The sequence below is a fragment of the Elephantulus edwardii genome, unplaced genomic scaffold, assembly GCF_000299155.1.
Source record: "Elephantulus edwardii isolate Elephantulus edwardi_28Jun2011 unplaced genomic scaffold, EleEdw1.0 scaffold00017, whole genome shotgun sequence".
NCBI classification, from domain to species: Eukaryota; Metazoa; Chordata; class Mammalia; order Macroscelidea; family Macroscelididae; genus Elephantulus; species Elephantulus edwardii.
In genome coordinates, this window is record NW_006399767.1 from 21,012,847 (window position 1) to 21,040,514 (window position 27,668).

Below are 27,668 nucleotides of genomic sequence, written 5' to 3' on the forward strand. Positions count from 1 at the left end.
ATAGTGAGTAAAGAGAAAGTTGTTGTTGTTGTGTACGGTCACGTATTGTTGAGTTTGAACAAACTCATATCATAGCTGACCCTCCAGCAGGTTTTCAGAGGCAGTAAATCATATGGGAGGAGACCCTTTCTTTTTCTTGCATAGCTGGTGGATTCAAACGACTTGCCGTTAGACCAACAGCACAACTTCTTATCAATATATTGTTGTTGTTATTGCTAAGTGCCATTGAGTCGTAGGCAACTCAAAGCAACCCTATGAATGAAAGTCTTCAACACTTGTGTGACTATCATCCTTTCTCCAGGCTCACAGGGTTTCCGGAGGCAAGCTATTATAGAAGTGGATGCCACTACTGCTTTCAAGCTTGTTTTAATCAGGGAGCGCCACCAAACACTGTCCACCATGGGTAACCATTAACACATTTGACACATCAGTATCACAGTGTTCAGCTTCACAGCAACCACAAGTTACCTCCATATGGCAAGTTGGACACACCAGAGTTTTACCATTCCAGCATACCCAAATGCTGGTGAACTCTGGGCCAGAGACCCCCAGTTCATCTGGCAAGTCTGCTCTGCTGACACCCAGTTGTGGCAAGAAAAAAAGCCACAGGAGCCCAGAGAGTTCTATCTTCGCCTCTCCTCAAGAAGCCAGAGGCCAGTCTAGCTGACACTAAGACTCTTATCAATATAAAGATATAGAGAGATAGAGATAGAGAGATAGGTATTGATATTGATATACATATGTAATTATTAAAAAAGTAGTGTTCCCAAAGATTAAAATTATTATTATTATTATTATTATTATTATTATTGTTATTATTATTGTTATTTTCACACCATTCAGAAGTTAGATTTTTTTATTCATTTAAAACTCTGTCTCTAAAGGAAAGAGTAGCAAGAAAGGTCTGGCAATCTGTTGCCAAAAATCAGCATGATTATGATTCATGTTATGAATCATACTGGAACACTGTTCAATGCATAGCTGAGAAGAGGGATATGCTAGGGCCTGGTAGCATTTTGTTCCACTGTGCAGGGGGTCACCATGAATCAGAGTACATCTAAAGATACAGATTTCTAAATTATATTCTAGTTTATTCCTGAGTTTGTAGGAATATATGAATACAACTTTTTCTTCAAACACAATTCATTCTATATATATAGAAATGGAGAACAAAGTTAAGCAAAAGTGCTACTATGAAAACAGGACTGACATCGGGGTTGGAGGGAGACTGAGAAAGATGGATTTAATAATGTATACTGCATTGAAACAGATAAGGGAAAAAACGGTTTAAAACGGATAAGTGATTAGGTATTTTTGTCATGACAGGAGTCCACAGCAAAGGCTGCATAGTGGGGTGGACCGTGGACCTGGGGGAAGGGATTGTAAAACAATGAAAGAATTCTTCTTTTACTTTTCCAAGAGGGTCGTGTAGTAAGGGGGAAGTTTGGGAGGGGAGAAAAGTGCAAAAATGAAATCCAAAGTCTCTAAATTTTCATTGAAATGTATAACCATTAAAAAAAAAAAGATGTGCAATTTGAGGAAAAAACTCTATACCTACCTCATGAATATTTTTAGTATTTACAGCAACATCATTTTGACAGCGAACAAAAAATACACACAGGCCTTTTACTTTGTCCGGGGCTGTACTGTCTACAAACAATCTCATCATTTTTGATCCTTTGGGTACTCCAGGAAACGTTCGACCACATTCTAAAAAGAAAAGTCAAAACCTTGGCATAATGTGATAAACCACTGGCTTAATACCCTTGCTTCTTGTTTACCTTATTGTAAGAGGTTTTCAACATGGTGATGGTTTAAATTTTGTTGTCTACGAGAAGATGCCAATAATTGTGATTATTAAATACATTATGGTTATACTTTAAGTATTAAGGAACTATATCTACTTTAATTCCAGAAAAATCACACTTCTTCCCTTCATTACTGTGGGAGTGATTAAAGTGCAGTCTTACAGCCTTCCCCTGTGATACACAAATGAACTTTGTGCTTAAGACCAGATATATGAACTTGGGACATGAGTATGGACTAAATGCCCTTTCTAGAGCACCCTGATCCAAAACATTTCCCATAGCTGCTGGAAGCCTATCAGCACACCCCTACTCTTTTGTCCCAAGTTCATACTGGTATCCTCAGGAACTACTCAGCAAAGTATCAGTTCAACAGCACCAGGTCAACCTCTCTACAAAAACATAAAGCTGGTGAGGTTAGCCAAGTGCTGTTATCTCTATCTGTTCCCAGCAGGAGAGAGAAAACTTCATGTTTCTCTCCTAAAACACAAGAGGACTGTACGCAGGCCGTCACTTTGTATCAGCTGCAGAACAAGATTCAAAAGCCAAAGATGACACTGAAGCTAGTCTTGTTCTGTCTCTTCTCTTGGTAAATAAAATGTTGTTGTAGGCAACACTTGTGTGGGAATCATATCTTTCTAGATGACCACAAGATCTGTAAACCATGGAAGGAGTTAAAATTCTCCACATGGTGGGACTCCTCTCCTAGAAGTGAATCCCATTTTAAAAACATTCATCTGTATCAAAGAGGCTATAAAGGAATACCCATCAATTAGTTAACAGTGGATTCTCTGAGTAGGTAGAACTGTGGCTCATTTTTCCTTTTCCCTCTGATGGTAGGTATTTATTTTTCTGTAATTTTCAGCTATTGAATTAACTTTCTTTTTAAGAACAAGGGATGAAAATAGGGAAGTAATTCCCCCTAGGGTAAGAACTGTGAGAGACTGAAAAATCCATAGAGCAGTTAAATTACTAATTCTGAGTTTGCAGATTTTGCTCAGGAAGCAAAACTTACATATGAGCAATTAGATAAGAGAATATAACAAAGCTCTGTATGTTCTATACAAACTTGAAATGAGACAGGGATTTGGGGAATAGGAATTGATGTAGTGGACTATGCTGGGAAGGCTCTACCGGAAAGGGAATGCATGAGATGACCCAGAAGAATGGGTAAGATGATAGCTGGGTGGAATTCTGGGAGTTAAGGACAGCAAAGAAGAAAGCAAGCAGGCTGCATCTGCTTACTGAAACATTTCAACTGATGTTCCATCAATCCCTGGAACCTTATCTTTTACCAATGTCTTAAGTGCAACTTGGACCACTTCCTTCAATACCATTTACAATTACTATAGTAAATTAGTAGTGTTAAAATACATTTGGGTTAAAATTATACTATTTCTTAAGACATTATATAATTTTATGTGTTTCTGGGAAAAAATCATTTTTATAAATATAAAAGGTAAAGTATATTCATAACTATAATATTAAACTAATTGTTCCCACATCACCCTCACAAAACATTCTTACCTACACCAGGTACAGCCCCTTCCTGGTACACAAATTTCAAGGTCCTACAACCATCTTTCATTAAAAAATGGGAAAATATTTCCAGCTATAAGAGAAAAAGATGATCAAATAACTAGGGAGGAGAGGCTAAAATAACATGAACTAAGTCCTATTTTACATACTTTAATCTTCATTTTATAAAATGAAGAAAATTAGGTTAAAGGAGATTTTACTCAAAGTACACAGAAAGTAAGGGTCAGAGACAAAATTATAACCTGGACTAATCTCATTTCTAAACTATTATGGTATATAGGGTGAATTCTGTTTTCCAAATCTATACCAAAAATGTACATATTAGGCAGCATTTAGCCTAGTTTGGTTTTTTAGAATCACATAGGGGTAGAGAGGCAAGCTTAATTGCAGATAAATACAAGAAATTATTATTAAAGGAAATTACTCCTTTGTATATGCATCTGGTAGCCTAGTGCTAGAAGCTGCGCTGCACTCCTGAAGGCATGCAGTTCGAGGCCACCAGCTGCTCTACATGAGAAGGATGGGCAATCTCTTGAGCGATTAATTGCCTCTGAAAAACCACCAGAGGGTCAACTATGGATTGGTTCTGACTCTATATGGTACACAACAATAACATATGCATCTGAGAGCTGGCAATGAATAAGGATGAGAGGAAAAGAATTGATGCTTTTGAGCTGTGGTGTGGGAGAAGGGCACTGAACATCCCATGGACAGCCAAGAGAACAGATATATTTTGGAGAGGGTGCAGCCAGATGCTCTTTGGAAGCAAGAATGGTGAGGCTTCACCTCACATACTTTGGGCACATTGCTAGGAGGGGCTAATCGAAAAGAGCATGATACTGGGAAGGGTGGAGGATCAGCAAAAAAGAGGAAGATCCTCAACCAGGTGAATTGAGATAGTGACCTGCTGCAGTGGGCTCTTGTGTGTCAGGAAGTGTGAAGACAGCACAAGAGAGAACAAGGTTCAGATATTTTGTTCATAGGATAGCTATGAGTCATACTCAACAAGACCTAACAACAATAACAATTCCTTTGTAGCTGATTTGAAGAATAGAAAATATGCCTTACTGTTTTATTTAGATCAATTACTTCCTCGTGTTTTTAGTAAATGAAATTTGACCAATATTATGGGAGGAGCTCTGGTGGCTTAGCAGTAAGGAATTACACTGCCAATATAGCTGCTCAACATGAGAAAGATATACTTCTGTGTGATATACTGCACCTGAAAACCCTCTGGAAGGTCAGCAAAGGGTTGGTTCTGATTCAACAGTATGCAGCATTATCAAACTAGTCTGAAAAACAAATTGTATTAATGTACTTGCATGTATTCGAGTATGGAGATTTTATTCAAGATTTAGTAGTCAGTATTCTTATTTTTCTTGCTGTTTTGTGCCATCAAGTCATCTGTGACTCATAGCAAACCTATGTACATCTCTGAATCCTGCTTTATACTGAGCCAACTTTACTGTCTCTCACACACCCACTTCTATTACCCTAGTCACTGAATTAATCCATCTCATTGAGGGTCTTCCTCTCCTGCGCTGTCCTTTCACCCTCCAAAGCATAATGTCCCTTTCCGAGGACTGGTCCCTTCTCATAACAAAGTATGTCAGATAGAAGTTCAGAATCCTTGCCTGCAAGGAGTAGCCTGGTGTCACCCTGTTTAAGATGAACCTGTTTGTTCTCCTAGCAGTCCACGGTATATTCAATACTCTTATCCAGCATCACAGCTCAGAGGCATCAATTCTTACTCTATTATCCCTAGTGATTGTCCAGCTTTCTGATGCATAGCATGTAACTATGAAGACGATGGCCTGGATCAGGCACACCTTAGTATCCAGAATGACATAATTTCTCTTCAGTATTTTGGAGATGTCCCTGACAGCAGACTTTCCCAATGCAATTCATCTTTTTATTTCTTGGCTGCTGGTACCAAGAGTGTTGATGGTGGGGCCAAGCAAATTAAAGCTGTTAACAATCTCAGTCTCTTCATCTATCATGACACTTCCATTCAGCCCAGTGGTGAATGTCTTCTTAATGTTAAGCATCAATCCATATTGAAGATTACAGACCTTGACCTCCTGCAGCAAATGTTTCAGGTCTTCCTTAGTTTCAGCAAGCAAGATTGTGTTTTCTGCCTAACACAGGTTGTTGATGAGTCTTCCTCCAATCCTGACGCCACACTCTTCCTCATAGAGCCCAGCCTCCTGGATGATCTGTTCTGCATGTAGATTGAAAAGGCATGGAGATAGGATACATCCCTCACATCCACCCTTGCCAATTTTAAACCATAGGGTGTTTCTTTGCTCTGTCCTAATGACTGCCTCCTAGGCCAAGGATAGGTTTCATGTAAGCACAATCAAGTGTTCTAGGATCCCCATTCTTCTTACAGTTAGTCACAGTTAGTTGCAAAATATCTTTGCATAGTTAGTGAAACACAGACATTCCTCTGATGCTCTCTGATTTCAGCCAAGATCCATCTAGTATTAGCTATCTTAGTGCAAACAAAACTAAATTGTTCTGTACGATGACGTAAAAATCTATAGTTGACACTCCAATGGGTTTTCAAAGGCAGTAAACAACACAGGAGAATAATCATTTGTCTCCTGTTGAGCAACTGATGGATTTGAACCGTGTACCTTTGAACTGGTAGTCCAATTCTTTACCACCAAGCCACCATAGCTCCAGATGAGTATTTAATAAGAAAACTAAATAGGTTACATAAATAAAAGATCTCACACATCATATGGGAAAAATAAAATGCTCCCTTTATGTAGTCCCACTGGCACCTCGCAGAAGCCTCTCTCTGGGGTGCTAGATTTCTCTTCAGTTACTGATCATTCGGGCATAGTATTATTGGTCTAGCAAAGCCACCAAAGGGCTTTTAAAAGCAAGCATTGTTGAACCTGAGAAGGTGCATTTCTAACAAGCTGCAGGTGATGTTGTTAGTCTTGGGAGCACTGGTGAGAACCACCACCCTAGGAGATGAAAAGGAGGCACCGAAATCTGCATTAACTCTAGCTCTTAATCTTCCACACTTCCTCCATTCATACAAACTTGAATCTCTCCTACAACCTAAAAGACAGAAAAGGTGTCAGAACAATTCCATAAACACTTCCTTGACATATCTGACTTTGATGACTCTTCAGTTCTGACAGGACTATTATCTCATCCACTACAGTTTAGGCAATTCTGATTCATAGTGATTCTACAGGACCTGGTAGAATTGAACCATTGGGCTTCCAAGACCATAATATTGACAATCAGCCAGGCAGATGCCCTCCAAACTTCTTGGCATAAACTGGTGAACACGTCCAGGGTTGCCACCTGTTAGCTGAAACATGTTAATTTATATATCCTCAATTCTGGGGGCCTTATATTTTTTTTTGCCAATACCTTCAATGCAGCTTGGACCTCTTCCTTTATTACCATTTTCTCTTGTTCATATGGTACTTCCTGGAATATCTGAGTATTGACTAATTATTTTTGTTGCAATGACTCTGTATTCCTTCCATCTTCTTTTTCCCCCTTCCATCTTCTTTTGATGTTTCCTGGAACATTGAAGAGTTAGCCCATAGCATCTTTCAGTATTGCATTTTTAATTTCTTTTTCAGTTTTAGCTTTAGAAATGTAGAATGAGTTCTTGCCATTTTATTCTCTGACTCCACCTCTTTGAACATTTCATTCTAACATTTTGTCTTCTTGATCTTCCCTTTGAAATCTTTTGTTCAGCTCTTTTATTTTGGCATCTCTTCCCTTTGTTTTGGGGTCGTGATGCTCTAACACAATTTTTATAGTCTCTTCTGACAGTCATTTTGGTTTTTTCCTTCTCCCCAGTCTTTTCCTCTCTTCATGGATGATACTCTTGATGTCATTCCCTGGCTCCTCTGATGTTTACATTCTTTTAGACTTATTTTTTTCAGCTTTAATTTGAATTTGCACTTGAGTAATTTCCATAGACAGCACCTGGTCTAGTTTTGATTTCTGATAATGAGCCTCTCCAAAGGTTCCTTCCACAGATTTCGTCAATCTGATTCCTATGCTGTCCATCAGGTGATGTCCATATGTAAAGTTGCCTTTTGTGATTTTTAGAAAGGTATTTGCTATGAAGAAACCATTGAAAGTACAAAATTGATTCAATATTCAGCTTTATTTCTGTCACCAATGAAGTAGAGCAACATTGTACTTTGCTTCCTCATTGCTTCTGAGTTTTCCCTTCCAATCACCAATAATTATTAATATAGCTTGAATAAATGGTCAATTTCAGTCTGCAAACATTGGTAAACTTCAGTTTCTTCTTTGGTTTTAGTTGTTGGTGTATTTAATTGAATAATAGTAGTTTTTTAAAATTTATTATTAATTTCAATGAAATTAACAGAGACTTTGGATTTCCATTCATTGTTGCACTTTTCTCCCCACCCAACCCAAATAACAGTAGTTTTAACTTGCTGAAAGTGAAGGCTACAAACACTTGCTGCAGAAGATTAAGGATTATAGCCTTCAACATAGATTGCATCTCAACATTAAGAAGACAAAAATCTTCACCAGTTGGCCAAGAGGCAATATCATGATAGATGAGAAGGATTGAAGTTGTCAATGATTTCATCTTATTAAGGTCTACATCAATAGTCTTAATACCAGTCAGGCGATCACCCCAGTCAAAATAGCAAAATTTAACAGAACAGCAAGCAACAAATGCTGGCGAGGTTGTGGAGAAACTGGAACCCTGATTCACTGTTGGTGGGAGTGTAAAATGGTGCAACCCCTGTGGAAAGCAGTATGGCGCTTTCTCAAAAAGTTGCAAATAGAGATACCATTTGACCCAGCAATTCCACTACTGGGAATATACCCTGAAGAGACCATAGCTGACATCCAAGCAGATATATGCACACCCATGTTCATTGCAGCTTTGTTCACAATAGCAAGGAGTTGGAAACAACCTAAGTGCCCATCAACAAACGAATGGCTAGAGAAGCTGTGGTACATTCGCACAATGGAATACTATGCTGCATTAAAAAACAAGGAACTCATGCAATATTATTCAAAATGGTTGACTCTGGAGAACATTATGCTGAGTGAAATATCCCAGTCACAAAAGGACAAATATTACATGATGCCACTGTTGTAGAATGGGACTGTCCTTGGGGTTAGGGAGACACTGAGTAAGATGGGTTAAAAAATGTATACTGCACTGAAGCAGAGGAGGGAGAGAACCGTCTAAAAGAGAGATGTAACTGGGTATTTCTGTCATCACAGGAGACTAGAGCGAGGGCTGCATGGTGGAGGGGACCTGGGGGAGGGTTTGTAAAACAATGAAAGAATCTTTTCTTTTACTTTTCCATAATTTTTGACTCATGTACTTATAACTTGATAGTCAAATTTGTGTCTTCTAGGTTGCAACACCCCCATGATACATCTTGAAGGATATGTACATGTACAGCCAAGCACAATCAATAAGAGTGCATCTGAATTCCAAAATCAATCTCCATAATAGTCTATGTGTTTCCTACTGCCAAAGGGGCCCTTTAGAGTAGTGAGAGAAGATCTTCACCCTGAAACCCACAGCGTCCCTTTTCAGCAGGAAGTAGCTAAGAGAATACGCCGTCCCCTTTTCCTTATGACTCAGGGTGAAGTCTCTCTCAGGGAGGAGTGATAGGGAATGGCAAAGGATACACTGACAAAGAAGATTAATCAGAACTGGCTTTGATAAGCACTGTGGCATTTGGACAAGAACAAACTGGGAGGAGGGTAGAGAGAATAGTGCAACAATGAATGAGTGGAAGCCCAAAATCTCTGTAAATGTTTATGAAAATTAATAAAATATAATTATAGAAAAAAAAAGAAGGTATATTGCAGTGGGAAAGTTTTCTGTCAGGACCTCTCAGAAATAATTAAGAGCAATGATGCTAATCTAAACACTAAAATGCACGTGATTCAGGCTGTGCCTTTTCATTCACTTGCTACATATCTGAGAGGCAGACAATGAATAAGAAAGATGGAAGTATCAATGCCTTTGAGTTGTAGTGGAGAAATGTACTTAATATCCCATCAGCTGCCACAAAACCAAATACCTATGTCTTGGAAAAAGTGCATTCAGAGTCCTCATTAGACACAAAGATGGTGAAGCTTCTTCATCTCTTATACTTTGGGCATATTGTTAGGAGAGGCTATCACTTGGAAAGGGACATCATACCTGGAAAGATGGAGGGTCAGTGAAAGAGAAGACCCCAATGACATAGACAAGTAACTACAGCAATAGACTCAACTGCATCAGGATAGCACAGGAGTTCCTTGTTTTTCAATGCAGCATAGTATTCCATTGTGTGAATATATCATAGCTTCTCTATCCATTCGTTTGTTGATGGGCACTTTGGTTATTTCCAAGGCCTTGCTATTGTGAACAAAGCCACGATAAACATGGCTGTGCATATATCTGCTTGGATGTCAGTTATGGTCTCTTTGGAGTATATTCCCAGTAGTGGAATTGCTGGGTCAAATGGTATCTCTATTTGCAACTTTTTGAGAAAGGGCCATACCACTTTCCATAGTGGTTGCATGATTTTACACTCCCACCAACAGTGAATAAACATTCCAATTTTTCCACAACCCCGCCAGCATTTGTTGCTTGCTGTTTTGTTAAATTTTGCTATTCTGACTGGAGTAAGATGGTATCTCATAGTTGTTTTCATTTGCATCTCTCTTAGAGCTAGGGATTTTGAACATTTCTTCATGTGCTTGTAAGCCATCTGAATGTCTTCTTTGGTGAAGTGTCTGTTCATATCCTGTGCCCATTTTTCAATTGGATTATTTACCTTTATCTTGCTGTGGGGCTCAAGTATTTTATAAATTCTGGATATAAGTCCCTTATCTGATAGGTCATTACCAAATACTTTTTCCCAGTCTGCGGCTTTCCTTTTTTACCCTGTTGGAGAAGGTTTTGGATGTGCATAGGGATTTGATTCTTAGAAGGTTCCATTCATCTATTTTATCGTCTCCTGGTTGTAGGAGTGTTAGAACTTTTGAAAATGGCTTTTATCTGCATTGCCTAAGTGCCAGCCCCCCTCAACAGCATAAATGGTTTACTCATTGATTAGCTTCTTCTATACCTTAAACAGCTGTACAAGAAGGAAAGCTGGTCAGATTGTAGAAAGACCATGTTGAGGTGTAGCCTGATGAAGCCCTGGAGAGCCAGGACTAAAGGTTTTGTTTGCAGGATGATTAAAAGAACATACGATTTAGGACTATCATGAGATAAAGACTGATGGATGACTGAGGAAACTGGAGGCTTCTGGCATTTGCGTTGCTGGACTGAACTGGGATTTTCAGTTGTTGACTGATATACTGTCTGAACTAACTGAAGAATTGTGTCTTGCTGTTAACCTGGCTTGGGCTGCTATTCACTAAAATTGAACGTCCACTGTTTAATATCCTATACCTCTCTCACTCCCAGCCTATTCCCTTAAACCCCACAAAAGTGAGTCAAGTCCGTCAGTCAATTTGCATCAAAAATCAGACCCAGTGATTCACAGAAGTATATGCAGCAGAGTTAGGGGAAAGGTCATGTCTGATATTGTAGCTATTTGTTTGGTATTGTGGATATTTAGGGTTTTTACATTTTTCTTTTATATTGGTTTGCTTACAAAGTTCATATACATTGTGTTTCACACTACACTGTGTTTCATACAATCATTCCCATTCATTATATTTTATAAAATTAATCATCATTAAGCTATGCCCACCACTGCCTTGTCTTTCCAGATCCCTGCCAGATCTTTCCGATTTCCTTTACTCACCCCTCTCTCTACATCTACCAAATTGTGCGACCCTATGATTCGTCCCCTGCCCCTTCTGACCCATCTGCTCTCAACTTCCATCACCCATGGATCTTCAGACACGTTTTACTAGTTACCTATTTCTATAATAATGGTCTTATGAAAAATTTACCCTTGCGCAACAGTTAGTTCACTCAGCATAATGCTCTCCAATCCCTTCAACGTAATGTAATAAATTTCTAAATCATTGCTCCTAGCACTGCATAACATTACAATGTGTGAATGTACCACAATCTCTCAATCCATTCTATTGTGGTTGGACATGTGGGCTGTTACAATGTTCTTGCAATGATGAATAACAATGCTATGAACATGGGTGTACAAATCTCCGTTTGTGTCTTGGTTCAAATTTTATCAGGGTATATTCTAAGCAGTGAAATAGCTGGGTGATATGAATATCAATGTTAGTTTTCTGAGCAAACAACAAACTGCCTTCCAGATTGGTTGTACCATTTTACAATCCCACCAAGAGTGTATAAGAGTTCCAATCTCTGTATCCTCTCCAGCATTTGTTATCCTGTTAAATTTTGCCATTGCTACTGGGGTGAAATGGTATCTCATTGTGGTTTTCATTTGCATCTCTTATTGCCAGTGATTTTGAGCATTTCTTCATGTGTCAGTTGGCCATCTGAATGTCTTCTGTGAAAAGTTGTCCCATGTTTTTTGCCCATTTTGTAATTGGGTTATCAGTCTTTTTCGTGTGAACACCTTGTAGTATTCTGCAACCTTTTTTTATGAGACCCTTGTCTGAGATGGTATCACCAATTGTTTTTGCCCAGTTAGTAGGTTTTCTTTTCACCCTACTGGGAAAAGCTTTTGATGCGCACAGGGATCGAATATGTAGAATGCTCCATTCATCAATTTTATCCTCTTCTGCTTGTGTATTTCTGGATATTGTCAGCCTTTTCATATTATGGATTAAGCCTTCTAAGTTGATCCCATTTTATTTCTTATGAACTTTTGGTTTGGGGCTTTACTCCTAGGTTTCTGATCCATCTTGGGTTTATTTTTGTGTATGGTGTGAGATGTGGATCCTGCTTCAGCTTTCTGCAGGAAGTATTCTAGTTTTTCTAGCACCGTTTATTGAAGAGGTTGAAGTTTCTCCATTTAATGGGTTTTGTTTCCTTGCTGAGTATCAGTTGGCCACAGCAATATCAGTTAATTTTTGGGTTTGTTTTTTTTTATCTGTGTACCATCAAATTGGATATGACTGGTAGTACAGGAGGCGATTGTTCCTCCTCCTTTAGCAGAGCATCTGGTGGATTTGAACCACGCACCTCTGGGATTGCAGTGCCGTTTCCTGCCACTAGGCCACCAGAGCTTGCCAATTTTGGGGTTTTCAGTTCTGCTCCATTTGTCTATGTACCTGTGATTGTACCAGAACCATGCTGTTTTCGCTATTACAGCTGTATAGAAGGTATTGATATCAGGAAGTGCTATGCCTCCCACTTTATTCTTTTTTCAAAAGTACTTTGCTTATTCAAGGTCTCTTTCCTCTCCAAATAAACTTGATGAATGCCCTTCCTATTTCTTTGAAAAATTACTATGGTGTCTGTATTGAGATTTTTATAAACATGTAGATTGCTTCTAGTAGGACTCTCATTATACTGAGTCCTCCTATTCATGATCAAGGGGCATTTTTCTACCTATTTAGGTCTTCTAATATTTCCTACAGCTATGTTTTATAGTTTTCTTTGTAAAGGTCTTTTGTGTCTCTAGTTTGGTTTATTCCTAAGTATTGCAATTTCTGGTTGGCTATTGTAAATGGCACTGCTTTCTTATTTTTCTTCTCTGTGTTTTCTTTGTTACTAGAGAGGAGCCTTGCTGATTCCTGTATCTTGATCTTATACCCTGCAACTCTACTAAATTGGTCTACTAATTCTAATAGGGGTTTTTTTTTTTTTGTTCTCTTTCGGTTTTTCTATGTACACCATCATATCATCTGCATAAAGCAACAATTTAACCATCTCTTTGCCCATCTGGACATCTTTTCTCTCCTTTTCTTGCTGTATTGACTTAGCAAGTACTTCCAATACAATAACGAATAGGGGTGCTGACAGTGGGAATCCTTGTCTTGGTCCCTGCTTGCAAAGAGAGTGCTTTTAGTTACTGGCTCTTGGGTTTGCATATGTACTTTTCATTATGTTGAGGAAATTCTCTCCTATTCCTATTTTGCTGAATGTTTTAATCAGGAAGTTGTGTTGGATTTTCAAATGCCTTTTCTGCATTAATTGTTAGGATCATTAAGTTCTTAATATTTGCTCTGTTAAGGTGATGAAGTACATTCTTTTTCACTGTTTTTCTTATGTTGAACCATACTTGTATACCTGTTAAGAATCCCACTTGGTCATTATGAATTTTTTTTAACTTTAAATTATTTTTTATTTTAGAAGTATTTGCTGATTTCTACTTGTACATACTTTGGTTCTCTTAAAAGAGCTTTGGCAGAGCAAATTTTTCTTTTTTGAGGAGGTGAGGTAGAATATTTTGTTTTGTTGGCTTGGGGTGGTATGCTGTTGGATTCTATTGGCCAGGATTTTGTTAAGGATTTATGTGTCTATATATTCATAAAAAAACTTGGTCTTTGATTTCTTTTTGTGTAATATATTTGCCTGGTTTGGGTATTAGGATTATTCTTGCTTCATAGAATAACTACGAGTGTTCCTTCTTCATCTTCTATTTTTTTAAATAATTTAGGTAGAATTGGTGATAGATCTGTGACTGTTTGATAGAATTTGGCTATGAAGCTATCTGGTCCAAGATATATTTTGTAGGGAAGTCTTTTTATGACTTGCTCAATATCTTCTCTTTTAGTGAGTTTGTTCAAGTATGCTGTATCTGTCCATGTCAATCTGAGTAAGGCATGAATTTCAAGGAATTTTCCCATTTCCTCAAGGTTTTCAAATTTGTCAGAGGTTGTTGTTAAGTGTTGCGACCCTTTATTTTGTCTCTCTGGGAGAAATGATTACCTGTCTCTTGTCCTGTCGTTTGTGTTGTGGCTCCAGTCTTGTCTCGTCTGTGTGTTGTCTCTTTTGTGTTGCATTTTTGTCATTTCTTCCAGGTTACCATTTCTCCCATAGAATAAAGGATCACAATAGTTATGTGCTGTCTAGTTGCTCGCAACTCATAGCGATTCTATGTTCAGCAGCCTTGAACCCTGCTCTATCCTGTACCAACCTGATTGTCTCTGACACACCTACCATCATTACCTGAGTCACTGAATCAATCCATCTCATTGAGGGTCTTCCTTTCCTGTGCTGTCCCTCCACCCTTCCAAGCATGACACCTCTCTTGAAGGACTGGTTCCTCCTTTCAACATACCCAAAGTACGTCAGACGAAGGCTGAGAATCCTTGTCTCCAAGAAGCAACTTGGTTTAACCCTCTCCAGGATGAACCTGTTTGTTCTTCTGACAATGCATGATATATTCAATACTCTTCTCCAGCACAACAGCTTAAAGGCATCAATTCTCTATTATCCCTCATCATTGTCCAGCTTTCTAATGCACAGCAAGTAACTGCAAAGACTGTGGCCTTGATCAGGTGCAACTTAGTCTCCATACTGACATTATTGCTAGTCATTACTCTGGAAACGTCCCTGACAACAGACTTTCCCAATGCAATTCATCTTTTTATTTTCTGGCTGCTGGTACCAATAATGTTGTCTGTAGAGTCAAGCAAACTAAAGCTGTTTACAATCTCAATCTCTTCAATATCTATCATGATGCTCCAAATTACCCAGTGGTGAGAATGTCTGTCTTCTTGATATTGAACTTCAGTCCATATTGAAGGCTGCAATCCTTGACCTTCTGCAGCAAGCACTTCATAGCCTTCCTAGTTTCAGCAAACAGGGTTGTGTCATCTGCATAATGTAGATTGTTGGTAAGTCTTCCTCCAATCCTGATGCCACACTCCTCTTCCTAGAGCCCAGCCTCCCAAATGATCTGTTCTGCATACAGATTCAAAAGATATGGAGATAGGACACATTCCTGGCACACACCCTTCCCAATTTTGAACCATGCAGTGTTTCCCTGCTCTGTTCTGATGACTGCCTCTTGACATAGCTTTTCATAATATTCCATTATTAAAGATTTCATTTCCTCTTATTCTGCTGATTTCACCTCTACCATTTCTTTTTTTAAAATTTTTTATATTTAAAAAAATTCTTATTATTTTTGTGTGAGTGTACCGTCAAATCAGATCTGACTGGTACAGGAGGAGATTGTCCCTCCTTCCCTGGCAAAGCATCTGGTGGATTCAAACTGTTACCATTTCTTAATTGAGTTATCTATGTCTTCTCTTTTTCCCTTTTGTTAAGTTTGCCAATGGTTTGTCAATTTTATTGACCCTTTTGGAAAAACAGCTAAGGACTTGATGTTTTTAACTGTTTTCTATTTCACTGATTTCAGTTCTTGTCCTTATAATTTCCTTTACAAGAGAGGCTGAGGGATTAGATTACTGTTCTTTTTCTGTTTGATGCAGGTGTTGGGTTAGATCATTAACTTTGCTTCTTTCTTCCATTCTTATGTGCGTGCCTAATGCTATGAACTGCCCCAAGGACTGCCTTAGTTGCATCCAAGAAAGAGGTCTAGGTATGTTGTATTTTCATTTGTTTCAAGGAACTTATATATTTCATTTTTTCTCATATTACCCAATCATGGTTCTAGCCAAGTGTTATTTAGTTTCCACATGGGTGATTTTGTAAGCTTTACCCTCCTGTGGTTTCTAGTTTTATGGCATTGTGATCTGAAAAGATACTTCATATTAATATTTTTTAATTTGTTGAGGCTTGCTTTGTGTCCTAATATATGATCAATTCTGGAGAATGTACTATGTACATTTGAAAAGAAAGTAATTTTTTAGTTAGGTGCAATATCCTGAATACATCCACAAGGTCAAAATACATGATTATATTGTTTAGATCTTATGCATCTTTGTTAAGTTTGAGTTGATCTATTCTTTGGTGATAGTGGTGTGTTAAAGTCTCCTACAACTATTGTGGTGCTATTTCTTCTGTTTTATTAACTGTAGTTTCCTATATTTTGCAGGTCAATCATTTGGTGCATGTTGTCCAAACTTATGCCTTCTTGATCTAATGTGCCTTTAGTAATTTTATCATGCCCTCTCTTATCTTTTATAATGTGTTTCATCCTGAAGTCTATTTTATTAGAGATCTATCTACATTGCCACTCCTGTTCTTTTGTGGATGCCATTTGCTTGGCATAGTTTCTTCAAGCCTTTTTTGAGTCTGCCTTTCTCTTCATTTCTTAGATGTATCTCTTGTAGGCAACATATTGATAGGCTTTTTTAATTATCCATTCAGCTAGAAAGAGAGAGTACTCTTTCTCTTAGTTGGTACATTTGTGCAATCAAATTAAGTGTTATTATTGACAGGCCAGGTTTTATCATTGTAATTTTGTTTTCTTTTTCTGGTTATTACGGTCCATCCACTTTCCTTTGGTGTCTCAAGTGTGATGGACTTTCCTTAAAGTTTCTTGTAGTTTTGGTCTTGTTTTCACCAACTCCTTAAGTTCTTTCTTTTCTGAGAACCTGACTTCTCATATTTGATGGACAGCTTTGCTGGGTACAGAATCCTCAGCTGCCAATTGCTTTCTTTCCACTTTCCATATATACCATCCCATTGACTTCTAGCATACATGATTTCTGCTAAGAAAATCACAACTTGGTCTAATTATTTCCCCTTTGTAGGTGACTCTGTGTTTTTCTTGCTTTTAGTATTCTATTTTGATGTTATCGATGGGGATAGTTCTCCTTTGTGTACTAAGCAGAGCTCAGACTTGACCACTTCCAAGGTGTCCCTGCTTCTTTTACATTGTTACTACCATCAAGTTGAGTACAACTCATAATGACCCTATGAACAACAGATCTGAATCCTTTCCTATTCTGGGCTATCTTTGTCCTTTCTGACACACTTGAGCCCATTGCTGCAGTCAGTGTGTCAATTCATCTCATCAAGCATCTTACTCTCTTTTGCTGATTCCTCATCTTTCCAAACTTGATGCCCCTCACCCAGTGCCATGGCTTCTTCTATGCCAGCTTGAACATCATGCAGTTCTCCTTCAATGTACTGTTCTAGCTTATTTTTCATGATCTTGAGCCATATCTTGTTTGCATGTAACAATGATGCTATTTTGCAATAATTTCCACATTCTATTTGGTCACTTTTCTTGAGAATGGGAACAAATATGGGTCTGTTCAGTCAGTCAGCCAAAGATCTATCCTCCAAATTCCTGTGGAGTATCTGTTGTCACTTGGTATCAAATCGATTCCCTGGGCCTTATCTTTTGCCTCAAGCAGCTTGATCTTCTTCCTTACCACTGGCTCTTGTTCATATGGTACTTCCTGAAATATTGCTGTGTCAGCCAATTCTTTTTGATAGAGCAACTCTGTGTATTCCTTCCATCTTCTTTTGATGCTTCCTGGATCATTCAAAATTTTACCCATAGCATCTCTAAATATTGCAATTCAAGGCTGAAATTTGTTTTTCAGTTCTTTCAACTTGAGAAATGATGAGTGAGCTCTTCCCTTTTTATTCTCCAGCTCCAGTTCTTTGCATATTTAGTTATAATACTTCGCTTTGCTTTCTCCAATTGTCTTTTGAAATCTTCTGTTCATGTCTTTCCCCCCAAAAAATAGTAATTTTTATTCATAATTATTAAAAGGCTGAATATTAAAGAGATTCTTGAACTGGTGGCTCATAGCCATCAGCTCGTTCAACTTTAGCACCTGTCTCATCTCTAGGTTTTCCAGAGCTACCACCCTCACCATGAAGCTCCATGAGTTTGCCCAATTCAAACTTGGGTTTCTTGAGCATTTTTACTTTCCTAACAAATACATAATGGAAAGGATAAATAGACTGGCAAGCCTTTTCTATGGCTTTCCCAATGCTGTCTGGAATCAATTTATTGAACACCCCTTTCAAGTCTTTTGTCTACACCTCTCGGGTTATGATTTCCATCATTTTCTTCCAGATTTAGCAGACCTGTTGGTGCTGAGCATAAGATGCCTTCTGAATCTGATTGTTGCGTTTGTTTGTTTGTTTTTTAAACCAACACAAAATAGATGAAGTAAATAACCATCAGTGGTTTTGACATCAACATGTGCTTCAGTCATGATCTGCCATTTTTTGACCATGGAGCACATTTTGTCCTGGGTAAGATCCATGTCATGGAAGTTCGTGAGGCAGTTTTTGCCTTGAACATCCTCAGTACTCAGCTTGAATTTTCTAAATGCAACGTCATCATTTTGCAAATCAGCAAGGCTCACTTCAAAAACACGACCCTTGTGTCCATCAGATACAATTTTGGTTCCTTGAGTCCTTGTGACTAATGTCTTCCCAATATTTCTTATACTGAACATGCTGGCACCTTTACATCATACAAATCTTTCTTAGAAAATGGATCAACCACTTTCTTCTTGGCTCCTGTTTTGCCACCTTTTGTAAGGCGCTTGTTCTTGCCAACCACCATGGTGGTGCCGAGAGAACAAAAAGGACGGAAGTACAACTCCCTGTTCTTGTCTTTTACTTCCACGTTTTTCCTCTGTTTTCTCCTCTTGACACTGTAATGCAATTTTCAGAGTCTCTTCTGTCATCCATTTTGGTAGTTTCTTCCTCTTCTGTCTTTCTTTTAGACCTTTATTTTCTTCATGGATTATATCTTTGATGTCATCTCATAATTTATGTTTAATCATTAATGTTCAATTGCTTGAACCTATTCTGGAGATTTTTAAATTCTGATGGGATAAAATTCAAGGTCATATTTTCATTCTTGTGAGATTGTTTTAAGTTCCTCACCACTGCTTGTCTGTTTGTTGTGCTGTGGTGGCTTGTGTGTTACTATGAAGCTAAAAGCTAAGTTACCTATATTTCAAACACCAGCAGAGTCATTCGCACTGGATCAACTTTAGCAGAGCTTTCAAACAAGGAAGAAAGGCTGAGTGATCCAATTCTGAAATTTCACCAATGAAGACTCAGTGGATCACAACAAAATTAGGTCTGATATGGAGTGGTGGTAGCCTAATGGAAAGAAGCTGTGCTGCAACCCCAAAGGCTCAGGTTCAAGGTCAACAGCTGCTCTGCCAGAGAAAGATGAGCAATCTCCTCCCGTGCAATTAACTACCTCTAAAAATCCATTGAATGGTCAGCCATGGGTCACTTCCAACTTGATGATACCCAACAACAACAACAAATATGGTGCTAAAAGATAAAAAGAGGAACTCCTAAATTGGAACATACATAAAATGCCAAGTATACTACAAATACAATAATGGGCCTGAATACACCAAAGATCTGGCAACACTTTGTTCTGCTGAGCATACAGTTGTCATTATTTGGAACCTACTTAGACAACAGTCTTAGAGATTACTTGGGGGCAGGAGGACCAAAACACCACAAACCAAAACAAGATTGTAGACTATCTAGGAAAAAAAATAAAGAAATAAATCCATATTGTAAATTAAAAATTCATTGACACTACATTAAGTTTAAGCTCACTGTTGTTTAGTTATGACTGACCCTCCAGGACATTTTCAGAAGCTGAAAATTTCACAAGAGGAGACTGACCATCTTTTTCTACAGAGCTGATGAATTCAAACCACCTTCCTTTGGGTTGACAACACATTTCTACCCACTAGGCCACCAGCGTTCCCTTTATATTACATAGTACTTTACAAGTTATTTTATCTAAACTTCTACGACCTTGAACCAGATATTATATCGCTCCAACAGAAAACTCAAAGTCATTTAAGTGAAGGATTCACAGATGTCTAGGACTGAATAACAGCCATATAATCTACAGATCTGTGCTCTTTCCACAGAATCATCTGCTATTACCTTATTGTTGTTGTTGATTGCCATCGAGTCGAGCACAACTTACAGCAACTCTATGATCAAAAGGCCTGAAGCCTTTCTATAACTTTCGTTGTTTACCAAAGTTCATAGTTTCCAGAGGTATGTTGTTTAGGAAGTGGATGCCACTCCTACTTCCAAATATGTGTGTGTGTGTGTGTGTGTGTGTGTGTGTGTGTGTGTGTGTGTGTGTTTGGTCTGGTGCTTTCTCAAAAAAGTTATGCATGTGTGTGTGTGTGTGTACACATTTTCAACTTTTTGAGAAACCACCAGACCACCCTCCACAGTGGCTCTACAATCTGATATTTCCACAAGAAGTGAGTAATAGTTCCAATCTCTCCACAACCTTGTCAGAACTTGCCGTTTGCTGTCCCGTTGAACTTTGCTATTGTTGCTGAAATGACATCTCACAGTTGAAGTGAAAATTAAAGATTAATTTGTGTCTGAGTTTTCTTTCACTGTTTCACTCTCCTTTCAAATACATTGACACTGTGACCTGGCTCTGTCAATGTATGCACCTTCATGCACTCACACAGTGAAATGGACTCCTCCATACCCACCCACTGCTCCCGTGCATGGGGCCTGGTCCCTTCACTGCAGCTCACTTTTCACGCACTTCTTTCACCTGTCCAGCTACACAAAATGCTGTGAATGGCAACAGGTGGGGCTCCTGAACTGCTGTCATGAGAAAAACTCATGTGAAGTTTGCATTCAAGGACACAGTTGAGGTAGAATCCGTAACCCACTGATTGTATCTGTAGAACTGTTTGCCAAACCAACAATGAAAACTGAGACTGTAAAACAACTCTGAGTAACGGGACTGTTCTTATCATAAAATCCATACTTCGGGGAGCTCTGGTGGCCTAGTGGCAAGGAACTGCAACTACAATCCCAGAGGCGCACGGTTCGAACCACCAGATGCTCTGCTGGGGAAGGAGGGACAATCTCCTCCTGTACCAGTCAGATCTGATTTGACAGTACATACACACACACACACACACACACACACACAATAAAATCCATACTTCAAGGCTATTACCTTAACTTTGGAAAATAAGGTTAAATAAGCCATAATGTAATGCCTACAGTATATGGAGCCATGTAAATGAAGGAGGAAGTCAAACAAAAAAAAACAAAAAAAGAAAAGAAATGTGAATGGCAACAGAACTACAAACCTCTGTTTAGTCAGGATCCTAGCAAGAAAAAGAGCCACACACAGGTGGTTTTCTTGAAGAAACTTTAGAATAATAGAGAGGCTACTTCTCAAGGTCTGAGCAGGGTTATGAGAATCTATGACATAAAAAGGAACAACAAGCCTACTAATAGTAGGAAGGCAACCCTACCCCAAAGCCTAAATCAGTAAAAAAGAAAATTATATAACTGGAACCAAGTAAAGAAGTGGAACTGTGGCAGTGAACAGCTTGGGAGGAGGAGTTATTATGGAAAGATCAGGCCAAGGCCATAAGTAATGGAAAGCAAGAAATAGAAGGATAAGGCTTCTCTCTTCTGTCCTTCAATCTCCTGTGAGGTCCTTTCAAATGGCCAAATCAAGTACAAGACAGAGGGACAGGAAGCCTAGGTGATGGAATACATTGAGGGAGGTGAATCTTCCTAGCCACAGAGAAGAGTGGAGCAGAGTATACCAGCAACCATCTCATTTTCTATTGCTCTGCCTTTTGAGGTGCCCCCTGAACTGCACACATAGACATCAAACAAAAGGAATTATTTTTCCAAACAACCTGTTTCCTGAATCACTACACCAAACCCCCATTCCATGGTCCATCTTCTTACTTACTTGGCCACCACCCTGGATGTCAATTTATATATATCTTATTACTGTTCCTGAAGAAGCCAACAAGCACTCTAATCTCTCTCAACTTTTGGCCCTGGTTTATCTCCTTGCTGCATTATCTTCCCTTCACCATAGTGTGGCATGCTCACAAACAACTCTGAATGAAATACCACTCCTGTCTTGATTCTTCTCCTGAGACCCAGTTAATCCAATCCTCAAAGTTTAAGCAGCAGCTGGTCTGGTCTGTGACAGCCTTAAAAGTAGAACCTGACCACATGGACCCAGAATCTGAGATATACTCCAGAAATGGCAAATGCTGAATTTGAGGCAAACATGCCCACAAGTCAGTGGGAAAGATTTACTCCGAGCAGAGAACGCCAGTCTCCAAAGTTCCATGACAAATGCTGAAGGGTACTAGAGGTGGCCCATCCCCTAACATCTGAAACCACTGGCCAGATTTCACTGCTAACCTACACACTTTGTTGAGTTTCCTGGTTTCCAGTTGCAGGAGTTAGTCAATGCTTGGAAGAAACAAAGTTGATCATCTACCCAGTTTTTCTTCCTAACCAAATTTAGGTCTGGGAAGAGGCTTACAATCTAGACCTGACGAGAAACATCTGTGGAAACTTGTCTTTCCTTCAGCTCAGCATCAACAGCTGAAGGTTCAAGGATGTGTACAGAGTTGTTTTATGCTGATTGTTTTTACTTTGAAAGTAGCTAGGATGTCCAGAAAAGTCAAAATAGTCTAGAGAGGAGAAGTAAAAAGATAACTCAGCAAAATGCAAGCAACTAATCAAACAAACAAAAAGAACTTTGTAAAAGCAAATGTTATGCAAGCGGTATAATCTACACTCTGAAATAGCTACAGAATTTTGAAGTCCAGTGCAAAATAAAAATTGAGGAACTTCTTGTTAAAAAATTACTAATATCAAGGTAGATCTAGCAGAGCATTAAACTAAACAAAGGCCCCTTTTAAGATCAAGAGCCTGCAGGACTGCATAATCTATGTGCCCATGAAGTCAGTCCTAATCACACCTATCTGCTCCAGCAACTTTGGTGACCTGGGCAAACACACCTCCCTCCAGCTGCTTGCTGTGGTACCTTTTGTTTTATGTGCCCATCTCCAGACAATCTTTATCCTCTGACATTAAAGAAAGTTTATCATTTGGAGCTACTAATCTTTTTACATTGGTCCCATCCCCCATCTCACTGTGACAACTGCACTCCAAGGAAGGAGGAAAATAAGCAAACTTGTCAGAATCATCCCAAATAAAATTTTATGAATCCTGGAAGAACTAAAGCAGACAACTTTGCTGAATTTAAGCACACTGAATTACCCAAGAGGTAGGTATCATTCCACAGCTTCTGAAACAAGTTACAGGATTTTGCTCAAATCGACTATAAAAACCAATGGACAGGGACCCCCAGTATGATAAACATATCACATTCATTCACCAGTGTAATAAGTGGAAAAATTGGCTCACCACTAGCCTGAACCTGCTCATTGGTCTTGCTTGGTCTCCATCTCTGTGCACTTCTAAAACCGAGGAAAACAACTCTAGCAGCTAATGGTTGTGTTATTCCAAGTTTAGAACAGTTACTAGAAGAGAAGCTATGATACTGCTTCTGAGAGCTGCCATCATATGGAATTATGAGTGATCGTACAAATAAATCATTCACAATTGGAATACTACATGTAGACAATGTTATGGTAGGACACTGGGATACCACAGGGCTTCCCTGGTACACGGAAGCTTAAGATAACCTCACTTCTAAGTGTCTCTTTATTTTCTGCTATACACACATAGCAGTCCTATTCCTTAGCTCATACTTATGGGGGGGAGGGGGCCCAAATTATTAGCCTATGAAATTTGAGCAACTTGTACTTTCTAAATACTACTCTAATGGTGCTCAATTCTGCCTTGAATGGCTAAAGCTATCCTGAGTTAAAATTGTACCCCTATTGTTATTGCTTAATATTCTTCCATAACAGAACTACCGCTCAAATGAGGATGTGCTTGTTCACTGCCATCAAGTGGGAACAAACTCACAGCTGATCCCTCTGGCGGGTTTTCAGAGGCTGTAAATCACATGGAAGGAGACTGCTCGTCTTTCTCCTTCAAGGAAGCTGGTAACTTTGAACCATCTGCTTTTGGGTTGGCAGCACAACTCCTTACCCACTATGCCACCAGTTTTGAGTATGGTGTTATGTGCCATCAAGTCGCCTGTGACTCATGGAGACTCTATATACAACAGCTCTGATGTCTGCCCTGTCCTGAGCCAGTCTGACTCATAAGCCCAATGCCCCAGTTACTGTATCAATCCATCTCATCCGGGGTCTTCCTGTCCTATGATGTTCCTTCACCCTTCCAAGCATGATGTCCTTCTCCAAGATCGGTCCCTCCTGGCCACAAAGGTATACAAAATAAGGTTTCTTCAACAATCAGTAAAATTCCAGTCTGTTCTTCTCAATGTTTTGTTGCTTGTGGACAACATTTAATGACTCTTAAATAAACCACTTCTTAAAAAAAAAACAAACAAAAAACCCAACACATTAAAAATGATGGGAAAATTTGAGACGAGTTAACACCAGCTGCTCTGAGGGAGAAAACGGCCCATCTCCTCCCATGTGATTTATAGCCTCTGAAAACCTGCTAGAGGTCGGTTATGAATTGGTTTGCCTTGAGGGTACATAACAACAACAAACTGTACATATAAAGATTGTAAAATGGCAAATGTTTCCTTACATATACGTATTTACTACAATCTTAAAAATAATGACTTAAACTCACAGATGGACAATCCAAAATTAATTCTTCCACAGTTCCTATGTCCAGGTTGAGGCATTCTGCTAGGATTTCAAATATATATTTATATGAAGAATCTATTTTCATTCTTCGGTTTTCCCTTGCCTCTCTAAATCTGGCCTACAGAATGAAAACCACGTGTTAGGAACTGGGATAAGAGAGGAGAAAGGCCCCCAGGCTACTTCATTTAAAATTAAAATGCTGGGTATGAAAAAAAAAGAAAATCTCAAAAAGAAACACCTGTTTCTCCTTTAAAGTTTCCTGCAGATTGGGAACGCCACTCATACTCCGAAAATACTTGGAAGTCCTGCGGGTAGAGGACTCAGCGAATATACCATTAGACACATCCAAACGCGGGGCCATTTTCCGAGAAAATCTACGCGGATTCCGCATACTACCACTCTCTGGAAGGAGTAGCTTGCCGTCCGCTGCAAGGGGGGTCAGCCTTTTACGTGCTGCAGGACGCGGACTTTCTGGGGAGCCACCCTCGCCCAAAGTAGGTTCAAGAGCATCTTCCGAATCTGACTGCAGCGGTTCCTCCGAAGCTTCCGGTTCCTCCGGCAGAGTGGGCGGCTCTTCCGGGGGAGTGGGCGGCTCCTCCGGGGGAGTGGGCGGCTCCTGTCCGGTAGGGGGCGACGTCTCGCCTTCACGGAGTGATGGCCCATCATCCTCTGTTTCTTCCGTGCTCATGTTCCCCGCCCTTTAATTCTTCAGGACGCTTTACACGCCAAAACCTAAAACCATAAGAGTCAGGTAAGACAATAAAATAAATTGAGTGTTGCATCTCTAACTCATTTTCCTTCTTGAATCTCCCCACTCCATTGCCATCGATTTGGAACCAGCCCCTCTAGCGGGTTTTCAACTGCAGTAAATGGTCTTTCTCCCAAGGAGCCGCTGGCGGACTCGAACCGCCAGAGAGAGGCGCTGACTTTGGAACAGCAGGTCAGCAATCATCTATTTGTCTCTTACTATTTCTCACCACTTAACTGTGGAGTCTAATCCAACTCATGGTGGTGACCTCTGACATGTCCCTAAGTGGTGCAGATGAGTCGTGTGGCTAACCTTCAAGGTCAGGCTTCTCTGGAGGTTCAAATCCACCAGTGGCTCTGTAGGAAAAAGAATGAATCTAGTCCCACTAGATCTACATCCAGAAACACTATGGAAGGTCAGCTCTGAGCAGCAACTGATTGGAAGAGAGGGAAAATCTTCTGGAGCACAATTCTACTCTCTGACACCCTGAGTAACTATGAGTTGGCATCAACGGTAAATGGTTTTCGGCTCAGTTCGGTCTGTTTGATACAACCGAATTTTCCCTTGCTGCTTATTTGGCAGATTGCCAAACACTTCTTCCAAGACAGCTCTAGGTAGATGCACACGTACGGTTTTCTGGTTAACAATAAAAATAATATAAACCATTTTCACCATCCAGACTCTACAACCAGGCTTACCTAATCAGAAAGGCTCTAATTATAAAGAAGAGTGAAAGTTATCCTGAGCTTATATCCATGAAAATCAGGACACACTAATGGAACTGGGAAGAAAGAGGCAGAGACAGAAAAATCATGTGTAGGACGATCATGACACCTCCATCAAAATAAGTTTTCAGGATAGAGTCAAAACAGTATTATAGTAAATAAAGACTTGCAGCCCAAAAGAATAAATTGCAAAGCCTATCTTGTGAGGTTGGGTTTTCTTAAATGAATGAACTAACTAACACCACAAACTTCTGGTAAAATTTCTGAATCTGGCACTTGTGCAAGATTGCCCTAAGGCAGAGGTTCCCACAGAGTAAAGTGGTAGAGAAGATAGAGATGGCTTATCCACTGTGCTCATTGCTGCCCCTCTAGGTTTACCAGAGAATGCACAAATAACTGAAATTGTTTTCTCTGATGTCTCTATTGTTCTAGGGTGGAATAGAAATACCTCAGCTGAGGCTCTAAACTGTCAGCTACTCCCTTTAACTCCAAAAAATGTTCTAACAAGTTCTCGTCTGTTCTTCATGCTCTTCTTTCTTATAAATCCTGTTTTTCTTCACCACATTCTAACATCTACCTACTATACATGTGAGTGTATTGGCTTGAGAAATCACTAATTAAATGTTTCTGGGTTATTATTAGAAACAGGAAAATCTACTATACTCTAGAGTTGTGTGTGCACTGCATTCTTACCTAGTGAAACTGATCATGGTATCTCTGATAACCAAGGAACAAGGATGATTATATATATTATGGAGCTCTAGTAGCATAGCACATAACAACAACAACAGTAGCATAGTCCATTTGTATTGCACAGCTAACTCAAAGGCCAAGCCTTTCTGGGGTTCAAATCCTGCAGCAACTCTTTGGGGGAAAAATAGGCAATCTCCTTCCATGCTATGTACAGCTTTGGAAAACCCACTGGTGGGCCAACAGTCAGTTCTGACAATGGCACAGAGAGAAAGAGAAAGCAGTTTTGTGAACTGCCTATCATTCTTTACTCAGACTTACACTTTTGAATCCTACTAAACAATTCACTTAACTTAGTAAGGTAATCTTTTACCTTTTCTCCAAAGATTTTGATACATTTTATAAGCATTTCAAATAAACACATTTATCTGGCTTCTGTGACTAACACACTGTAATGTCAACTCATACTGATGCTCCACGGCTTTTTAAGGCTGTCAATCTTTGCAAGAGGAGACTACTCAACTTTTCTATTGTGCAGTGTCTATAAGATTCAAACTACCAACCTTTTAGTTAGCAGCCAGGTACTCTACACACTGTGCCATCAAGACTCCTTTCTGTTACTAAAGAAAATTTCTACTTATTTTCATAGCTGGCACACTGAGGTGCCAGAGAGAGCTGTCTTCAAAACCTCTGGACAGAAACTGCTTAAGTTGGTGTTCCTGGTCTCATGCCACTCCACAAAGGAGGACAAAAGACTTCAGGAGACAAGAGCTCATCAGGAGAGACACTCTTTCCCAGAGCCAATACTTTCAGGTATGGGGGAAAGAAAGGCTTGAAACTCCCCTGGAGAAAGGCTTCTCC

At 39.3% G+C, this 27,668-nt stretch overlaps 1 protein-coding gene across 1 annotated transcript in view; it reads right to left on the reverse strand.

Moving 5' to 3' along the window:
* The window catches only part of DNAH8 (dynein, axonemal, heavy chain 8), a 555,032-nt gene extending 530,051 nt beyond the window's left edge, over positions 1-24,981 (reverse strand). Inside the window, 4 exon segments of the mRNA XM_006882162.1 lie at positions 1,559-1,710; positions 3,333-3,417; positions 24,628-24,762; positions 24,883-24,981. Coding sequence (XP_006882224.1) covers positions 1,559-1,710; positions 3,333-3,417; positions 24,628-24,762; positions 24,883-24,927 — 417 coding nt within the window. The 5' untranslated portion in view covers positions 24,928-24,981.
* Between the last annotated feature and the right edge of the window lie 2,687 nt (positions 24,982-27,668).